The 9,499-nt window shown below is 61.9% G+C and overlaps 1 protein-coding gene across 1 annotated transcript; it reads right to left on the bottom strand.

Moving 5' to 3' along the window:
- Nucleotides 1–1,061: 1,061 nt before the first annotated feature.
- On the bottom strand, nucleotides 1,062–8,672 carry FGF3 (fibroblast growth factor 3). Its single transcript, XM_038564491.1, has 3 exons — nucleotides 8,453–8,672; nucleotides 6,228–6,331; nucleotides 1,062–1,424 (listed from the first exon to the last, which is right to left on the bottom strand). Exons 1-3 carry the CDS (start codon nucleotides 8,670–8,672, stop codon nucleotides 1,062–1,064), a joined length of 687 nt encoding a protein of 228 aa, XP_038420419.1.
- Between the last annotated feature and the right edge of the window lie 827 nt (nucleotides 8,673–9,499).

Here is a 9,499-nt window from a genome sequence, read left to right as displayed (position 1 = left end):
CCAGGCCCTGTGGCTGTCATGGGGCTTGCCTCAGGTGACCCCACCCACCGCCACTGTTGGGGGAGCAGGTGTGTGAGGGGGGCAGGCAGGGAAGGTACCTGCTCTAAGACAGAACCTGGCCACCTACTGGCTGTGGACCTTGGCCAATCATGTTTCCTCCCTAAGTCCCCAAGTTGCTTTCTTAGGCAAAGACAGGAATGCTCGAGGCTTTGGTGGTGGGTTGCAAGATAAAGGGAGTTCAGGGAGAGTCGTACCTGGCATGTAGCACAGGTGCTCAAAACTGTCCATGGAGAAGCACACAGCTTCCTGATGGAGGGGGTCTTTTGGACTTCTAAACAAAGTAAGCCAGTTTCTCTCTCCCCCCAGCACGGGTGTGCATGGACACATGTACGTACAGTCCAGTCGGACAGAACAGGAGCACACACGCACAGACACACGCATTAGCCTATTCCCTCCATCCACACAAACCATCCATTAGTTTCAAAAAATAGCACCTTTCCACACTGGGGGGATTAAAATGCATCTTTAGCTTAATTCCTCGGAATACAATCTTCCATCTTAAAATAGTGATTTGGCACAGACGCTGCTATCATCACAAGCAAATATGTTCCAGGAAAAAATGCGAGTGTCTCCTCAGGCTGCATTATAATCTATTAAATAACAAAGTAGAATAAAATACTTTAATGTTTCAGTTACACGAACGCCCACTAGTCCCACAGCTGCGCTGCAGGGAGGCTCCCGCAGTCGGTTTTCCCCGTGGGCCAGGGGGCTCCTGGCCAACGGAAGCCCGCAACTGTGCGCATTTACCGCAGCCCTCCCTCGGAGCCCCGACTCCTTTCTGATCTGACCCGGTGTGAGAGAATCAGGGAGGGCTGGGCCTCAAAACACCAGCGGGCAGAAGCAGGGGGGGTCCTGGAAACCTGCGAGGCCAGGACGGCCTGCCAAGCCGGTGGACGCCCCGCACCTGCTGGTGGACCCTCTGCACCCGCCGGGCCGCGCGCTGGGCGCCCCCCACCCTGGCCTGGAACACGGACAGCCTTCCTTTCGCTGGGCCTGGCGGGCTACACGTGGCCTCCTCGGCTCCGCTTCCTCTGCCGCCGCCGCCGGGGCCGGGTGCCCTTGCCGGGGGGCCCAGGCAGGCCGCCGCGGAGCCCGGCCCCGCTCTGCAGCAGCCGCACCATCTCGTGGTCCTTGGGGTCCAGCACGCGCGGCAGGAACAGGGAGGACTTCTGGGTGCGGCGTGTCTTGAAGCCCCTGCGGGGCCGGCCCTTGCCGTTGACGGACACATACCACAGTCTCTCGGCGCTGGGCTGGCGCTGGGCCCCCGGGCCGCTGGGCGCCGTGCGGTACAGCCGCGAGGCGTACGTGTTGTAGCCCAGCTCGTGGATCCGCTCCACGAACTCACACTCGGCGTTGTAGCTCTCCTGTGGGGCCGGGACATCTCTGTCAACTGCTGGGGAGGTCGCGGAGGCCCCCACAGGAGGCTGGGGACTGGGTCTCAGGGGTCCCCCTGTCCCTTCACCTATCTTTCCTTTACCCCTCCCTCCTGCCCCGTCCAGCACTTATCTGACCCATGACACCCATGCCTAGGCTGTGCCCGCCCTTCCTCCCAGTCTGGTGGACTCAGCTTTCCTGGGTCAACTTAAGTGTGTCCTCCTCCGGCACAGTTTCCTGAGCCCCTGGAGGGAGTGGCCCCCCAGCCCTGGCCCCTTTTGTGGACACTGACTAGGTGTGGGGGAGATGTCCCAGCACAGGGATGTGTGGCTGTCTCAGCAGAGCAGAGGCAGGGCCTGCCTTCAATCTCTGCAGGAGGCCTGGACATCAGCAGGATGTCTGATCACAGAAACAGGATGGCACCCAGACTGCTTTTGGAAAATGTGCATGAAAGAGAAAAGAAATGAAGACTGGGAAGAGGACGGGAAGGGGTCTGGCGGGGTTTTCATGAGCCTGGCTTCTCCATTAAATTGGAGCATAGGTCCTGACTCTGGGCCTTGAACTCTGAGAGTAGCTGCCTGGCCTCGGGGTCCTTGCCCCACGCACATGGAGCAGAAGCCAGGAGCACAGACACTGCTGTAGTCAGGGCAGCCCAGGGGTAGGGGGTGTCCCCACACAAGTGGGATGTAGAGGACACCACTGCTGGGAGAGGGGAGCGGGGACCCATGTGGGTCAGGGACAGGCTAGGAAGCATGGGCCGGGCCTGGGTCCCTGGCTTCTCTGAGACAGGCATCCAGAGGAGAGAGGCACAGACTCATAACTCAAGGGACTTGAGTTACCTAGTGGGGTGCCCCCGAGTTGGGGGGTAGTAAGTCTGACTCACACCAACCCAGGTGTGGCCTCAGTCTGAGCTGGAGGCAGGTGAGCATGCCAAGTACCCCTGGGGCTTCCCTTGCACGCTGTGGGGGTCAGTGCTGGGGGGCAGGGGGAGGTGGGCAGTACGAGCCCAAGACCCTCATGGTCTGTCTCCATCTGTAGAGGGGGAAGGAGGCTGCTACCGAGTGCAGGTGGCCCATTCTCAGGGAGGCCACAGGCTGGTCGGGGCCAGACCCACGAACTGGGCAGCCTGTGACCTGGCACCCTGAGCCCACCCACTCACCCCCAGACGGCCCCTGATCCCCACACTATGAGGAATTGAGCACAGACCAGAAGAGCATCATAACCTGGGATCTGGGGTCTGCCACCACCCCAGGCCTGGTCTTCGTCAGTGGCATCTGTACCGTGACCCAGGGCATTCTGGGCATCCCCTGAGGGATGGGAGAGCAGAGAGGGCTTGAGGTTATGGGGAGAGGCATCCCCCACTCCCACTTAGCTGGAGCACCCCATCCTTCTCTCTGGACTTGTACTTCATCGGGAAAGAGGTGTTTGGTGCTCATTGTGCTTCATCTGGGTCAGGTGAGCCAGATGCCTACACTAGTGTCTGGTCCCCACACTCAGCTGTCAGGACCTCGGGGCAGAGCAGGCTCCTCTCCCAGGCCTCTCTGTGCCATGGCCGAGGCCCAGGAGTCAGGAAGCAGAGAGTGGCCTTTCTTGCTTCAGAGGCGCTTTGTGGGACAACTGAAGGGGACCCAGTCTTGTAAGCCTCAAAGAGTGAAGAGTGCAAGCCCTCTGGAGGGCATCCTGGGGGAGGCAGAGCCTGTACCTCAGAGGGGCTCCTAGAGAGGTCGGGATGACGAGGACGAAGCTGTCGGCTCAGGAACAGGGGCATAGACGCTAGGGCACCCCAGCCATGACTTACGGCAGCGAAAGTTCCCAACACCTCTCTGGTTCCTGCTGTCCCACCCCAGACCCTCTGCCCCACAAGGGCCTTCCCTCCAGTCACTCCCACCCACTGGTGCCACCTGCCGAAGTGCTGCTTGTCACTGCCTGACCTCAACCTTGGGGAGGCTGCCCTTCCTTCTCAGGCTCGGCTAGCATTTGGAGCTGCTCCAGGAAAGCCAGCCTGGGGCCGTGTGGGGGTGGCTGGCACGGCTGCTACCCCAGCTGGTGCTGAGCCCCAGCGGACCAGGCAGGGGTTGTGCTGGAGTATGGAGGAAGTATGGCCAAGGACTGAGGAGGATGCTGCTGAGAGAGACCTTCCCAATGAGGTGACATTTAGGGGAGAGTCATTAGGGAGAGATGGGCACTTTCTAGGGGGCATTTCTGATGGGGGCATTCCAATCTGGGCAAAGCATGGAAGGGTGACCAGCACAGCTTGTTCTGGAGAACCCAGAGAAGTTCCAGAGGCTGCGGTGGGAATGATGGTAGAAGGTAGAAGCAGAAGACGGTCGGTCTGGGCAGCTCCTGTGGGGGCCAAGGCACCTGGGTGATAACCTGGGGGGTGATGGCACTCCTGGAGGCCACGACAGCAGCGGATTCACATTTTAGTAAGATCCTGATTTAGTAAGATCCTGAAGATCTACCTAGAGAGAGTGTGGCATATGGTAAATGCCCATGGGTCTAGCGAATGAAAGGATGAACACCAGATGGATGGATGGATGGAGGAAGGAAGGAAAGAAGGAAAGAAGGAAGGAGGAAGGAAAGAAGGATGGAAGGAGGAAGGAAGGACACAGGAAGGAAGGTTGGAAGGAAGGAGGGAGGGAGGGAGGGAGGGAGGGAGGAAGGAAGGAAGGAAGGAAGGAATAAAGAAGGTCAGAAGGAAGGAAGGAAGGAGGGAGGGAGAGAGAGGAAGGAAGGAAGGAAGGAAGGAAGGAAGGAAGGAAGGAAGGGAGGGAGGAAGGAAGGTCAAAAGGAAGGAGGGAGGGAGGAAGGTCAGAAGGAAGGAGGGAGGAAGGAAGGGAGGAAGGAAGGTTGGAAGGAAGGAAGGGGGAAGGAAAGAAGGACAGAAGGAGGAAGGAAGGACACAAGGAAGGAAGGAAGGACACAAGGAAGGAAGGAGGAAGGAAGGTCGGAAGGGAGGAAGAAAGAAGGGAGGAAGGAAGGAAGGAAGGAAGGAAGGAAGGAAGGAAGGAAGGGAACAAGGAAGGGCAGAAGAATTAAGGAAGAAGGAAGGAAGGACAGAAGGAAGGAAAGAAGGAAGGAGGAAGGAAGGAGGGAGGAAGGAAGGTCAGAAGGAAGGTTGGAAGGAAGGAAGGAGGAAGGAAGGGCAGAGGAAAGAAGGAAGGAAGGACAGAAGGATGGAAGGAAGGCAGGAAGGCAGGAAGGCAGGAAGGAAGGAAGGAAGGAAGAAAGGAAGGAAGGAAGGAAGGAAAGAGGGAGGAAAGCCAGCACTGTCAGCTCTCAGTGACAGCAGCCACAGGTAGACTCGGACCAACTGGGATCCCCCAGATCATGCTTTGATCGTACCCCAAAGCCTTGGGTCCCCCACGGAGGAAGTGCGGAAGTCCTTAGGCTTCCCCGTCTGATTCAGCCCTCAGCCCTCCCTGCCCAATCTATGAACTTCCCAGGGGGGATGGAGGGCCCCCGGGACCAGCAGGACCTGCATCATCCTTGCCAAGCAACAAGAACTCCTCACCGGGGCCCCTCTCCATAAGGGACGCGGGTGTCTGCAGGTGGCCTAAGGCCACTTCAGGAATGGAAAGTCAGTTCTGCCCCCTGGGCCCCAGCGGCACAGGGCTGAGGCTCTGGGAGAGCCAGAGTCCACCTCAAGAAAATGTTATAACGGCCCCCGGCCCAAGGGCACGTCCTTAAAAGCCACAGTTGGTGTTTGCAGACTCTGGGAGCACCCGCAGGAGACGCTGGGCACCAGAGGGTCCCTGATTTTGTATTAAGTAGCCCCTGGGTCAGAGAAAACAAATGGGCGCATCCCAACTTTTGCTTTTCCTTTAGCAAAACAGAAAAAAAAAAAAAAAAAAAAACCAACTGTGATAAAAGAAGCAGCTTAAAGGAGTGTTTTCCGGCATCTGTTCCTGCTCACATTTCGCCCAACTTCCGAAGGGGCAGGGAGAGGCTGGCATGTGTCCCCTGCCAGCAGGCTGAGTGGAGCGAGGGGGTGCAGGGAGATGGTCCTCGGGCTGCGTCGTCTAGGCTACATGCGGATGGAAAACCTCTCATTGCCCAAGGAGGTATCAGCCGAATTGCACGTAATGACTAGTTGGAGGTAGCAAATTTCCTGGTTACATGCATTTTACTCCGTGCATCCCCGCCTCTGCCCTTGAGGGAAGGACACTGCCAATGCCCACAAAGTCATGGGACCCTTTTCTGATGCAGAGGCCTCGGGCGGTGTACAGACTGGGTTCCAAATCCATGTGCCTGGGACACGGGTCCTGGGTCCCTTCTGTGTTCGGTCCTAAGAACTAACAGCTCTTGCCTTTCCATCCTGGGGAGAACTGGCTGTGCCATGCCCTGCCTGCCTCTCTCCTCCCTCCAGGAAGGCACAGAAAAGCTTTGCCCAATACACAGTCACGCTGTGCCCTAAGGCTCACTGGGTCCGTTTATTTTAGTGGAAATTCAGGGGAAAATCTCCGCCTTGTTCTCAGCCACCTTGAGAAAATGTTTGGAGGTGCATTTTTTGACCCAATGGCACTGGAGAACATAAGTCTCATCCCCGGGGGTGGGGGGTCCTCCCTGTGGGCCATGGTCCAAGCCAATCAAACTGGCAGCTGCCTCCAACAGAAGCAGCTGAAGCAGCATGGGTGTCGAGACCCGGGGCCTGAGATTCTCGTCCAGCTGGGGTCCTGTGGATCCCTGGACAAAGCATGATACTGCCCATGTCCCCTCTGTCCCCTGAAGAGACGTCCAAGGGAGATGGCTGCCCTGCGCGCACGCGTGCCTGCAGGAGAGGTAGGACTCACCGAAGCGTAGAGCCGCCCCCTCTTGTTCATGGCCAGGTACCGCCCGGAGAAGAGCCCCTTGATGGCCACGATGCCCACCTCCACCGCCGTCATCTCCAGGATACCTGGGAAGAGTTGTGGAGGCTCATCACTCCCTGCACCTCACATACAGCCCAGTGCTGGGTGCGGATGGCTGAGCACCCACTGGTCCGGCCCAAAGACGCACCCAGGCCTGGGGAGGGAAACACACACACACACTCTGGGGGGAGGTGGGTGATGACTTGGGAAGTTCAGGGGAAGGAAAAATCACTGGGTGGGCGATGAAACAAGAGCAGGGAAGGCTTGTCCACGGAGAATTCAAACACGGGAGGAACTAACAGAACTAGCATTTCTACGTGCCGACTCTGCCAGGGACTGAGGTCCTGCAGGATGTGGAGTTTACTGGAGCCTTACAACACCTTGTGAGTCAGTTTCCTGATCTGACACACACGCCAGCTGAGGCTGCTGAGGTGAGGTGACCTTCCCAAGACCACACATAAGGGTGTGAGCTGGAACTCGAGCCCCAGCTGCAGATCCAGCATCCGGGCTCTCCCACTGCACTGAAGGGTCTGAGCAGCCTGGGGCAGGGGTGAAGCTGGGGCCCTTCATGAAGTCAGTTGATAATACAATCCACGCACTGCATCATAACTCACTGGCCGTGGACCTGGGCAGGAGGTACTGGTCCAGGGCAGGGTCCAAACAGGACACAGGGTGTTAGCGGGAAGTGGGGTTAGACCCTGGAGTTCGCAGAAGGAAGCTCCCCGGGCTCTCCCACTCCCCACTGCAGGTAAGGACATTTCAGTCTCCCCTACCCTTCCCTCTGGACACAGGAGTGCTTTTTCACTGGAGGTCCTCCAACAAAGGCCTGAGTAGGGCCATTGTCCCCCTAGAAGGGCTCCTGGGGTGCTGGAGCCACAGAGATGCCCTCTCCAGGGGGCACCTCTCTGGGAGCGCCCCTGACCGCCCCAGCAAGGCAGCAATCTCAGGACCCAGACTCCTGCCCCTGGAGGTGCCTGGGGACCTAGGTCTCCCGGGTCTACAGGACTCAGGCTGGGTGGATTCCAAGGAGCCACTGGGTCACCAGAAAGGCGCATGTCTGGATGTCGGACAGGGGTGGTCGAGGACATGTGCCCTCCTCCGACTCCAGGACGCCTGCCTTGGATACCCAGAGAATTCTGATGCTCTGGGACTCTGAGGGAGTCTGGATTTGAGAGCACCGGGGTGTTGCTGTGAGAGGAGCCCCATTCCGTGCATGGGGACGCCCAGGACATGGCTCCAACCCAACGCATTCAGCTCCAGAGGTGTCCTCCCAAGATGCCCTCCCAGGGCTGCGACTGTCCTGGGGGAAGCAGTGGTTTCCCGCAAGGCCTTCAATCCACCTCACCCCCTCCCACCCTCGGCCGTGGGATGCAGCAGGCTACCGGCCTCTGGCCCAGCTTGTAGGCTCCCCACCGCTTTCCTGCTGCGCCCAGAGCTCGGGCCTCCTGCTCCCCGCCAAGCGGAGCTGCTTCAGTGCCGGGCTCCGGGATCCCCTCCAGGAGTCTCTGCACGAGCCCGGCCCGCGCAGCCAGAGGAGCCAAACCCTGGGGCCCCGCGGACCTCCGGGGGCGGGAGCGCCAGGCGGGCCGTCGGGCCGGGGCGGCCGCAGACCTGTGCCCCCAGACCTGGGCGGGCGTCCCTCCGGCGCCCCCTCCAATTCCGCCGCCCCCATCCCCTGGCGGCGCGCCCCCCTGCCTGCGGCTCCGCGCTTCTGGCCGGGGATGGCTCTACCCGCCGCAGCCCGGAGCCGCGCTCGGCCCGCCGAGGGTCTTGGGGAGGAGGCCTCGGGGCGGCCCCTTGGGCGGCCGCGATGCAGCAGCGCGGAGGGTCGGCAGGGCGCCCCGAGGTCCGCGGGAGGACAAGTCATCAAAATAATAAAGAAAATGATAAATGCCTCGTCCACCGCCTTTCCTCCGAGGAACTCAAAGGGCTGGAACGTGTCAGGACCACCGAACCCCTCCGAGCGGGAGCCCCCGGGCCGCGCCGCCGTCCGCGCGTCCCCTCGGACCCGAGACCCCCGCGCCCCCTGCGCTGCCCTCCCCGACGCGAGGGGTGGGCCGGGGACCCCGCGGGGCGCCCCCCGGCCGGCTCTCCGCGCCGTGGGCGCGCCGACCCCGAGCGGGCGCGGCTCCCAGGGACCCCGCCGCTGCCCGCGGGCCGGTACTCACTGTAGGCGCTGTTTTCCAGGCTGCCGTTGACGCGGCCGCTCGGGTGCAGCTGGAGGTGGTACTTGGTGGCGCAGTAGAGCTTGCGGCGCCGGGGCGCCCCGCCGAGGTGCTCGTAGACGCCGCCGCGGCCGCCCGCATCGCGCCGCAGTCGCGCCCCGGGACCCGCGGCCGGCCAGCCGGGCTCCAGCAGGCTGAGCAGCAGGAGCCAGATCAGGCCCATCGTGGCATCGCGCCCGCCCCGCGGCGGCGGCGGCTGCAGGCGAGCGCGGCGCCCATGGAAGGGGCGGCGGGGCCGAGGCGAGGCGCTGCGAGCCGGCTCCCGAGCCAGGCGGTGCCGACTGGGGCTCCGCGGCGGGTGGGGGGGGGGAGGGGCGGGGAGGGGCGGGAGGGAGCCGAGGTGGGGGGAGAGCCAGAGAAAGCAGGGGGAGACCGAGAGAGGGAGAGGCAGAGGCACCTCCTTTAATTTTCACCGAGGATCGGGTGAAATTTCCGTTGCTGCGCAAAGCGCTGAAAGAAAAGACGGTTCGGCAACAAAAGGCCGACGTGGTCCCCAGGCGGAGGCGCGGGGGGCGGGGAGCCCGGCGGGGCGCGGGGCGGGCGCGGGGTGCGGGGCGCGGGGCGCGGGGTGCCGGGTGCCGGGTGCGGGGCGCGGGGCGAGGGCCGGGGCCGTCCGCGCACTCTCGCCCCCCGCGCAGCGCCGTCGAGCCGCGGCTCCGCTCCGCCGTGCGCCCCGCGCCCCCGCGCGCCCTCCGGGCTCTGAAAGGTCCCTTCCCGCCCCTCCCCCGCTCCCTCCCCCAGGCCAATTATGCCTCCGAAAATTATAGACCCAGGCCTCGAGGCGGCCGCCCCAGGCCCTGTCACCCCCTCCCGCCCCCCATCAATCCCCGGTACAATGGGAGCGCCGATGACGGATGTCCGCGGAAGCAACTCGCGGGGAAGTCGCGCTGACAGTCGCCCATTAGAGGCGGTGCATAATGAAGGCGGCCGCAGAGGGCGGCGGCGGAGAGGCCCCGGGCGGGCGCGGGCGCGCGTGGGGGCCCCCGGGGT

This window comes from Canis lupus, chromosome 18 (assembly GCF_011100685.1).
Source record: "Canis lupus familiaris isolate Mischka breed German Shepherd chromosome 18, alternate assembly UU_Cfam_GSD_1.0, whole genome shotgun sequence".
NCBI classification, from domain to species: domain Eukaryota; kingdom Metazoa; phylum Chordata; class Mammalia; order Carnivora; family Canidae; genus Canis; species Canis lupus.
Note: the sequence above shows the minus strand (reverse complement) of the source record. Positions and strands in the feature narration are given on the sequence as shown.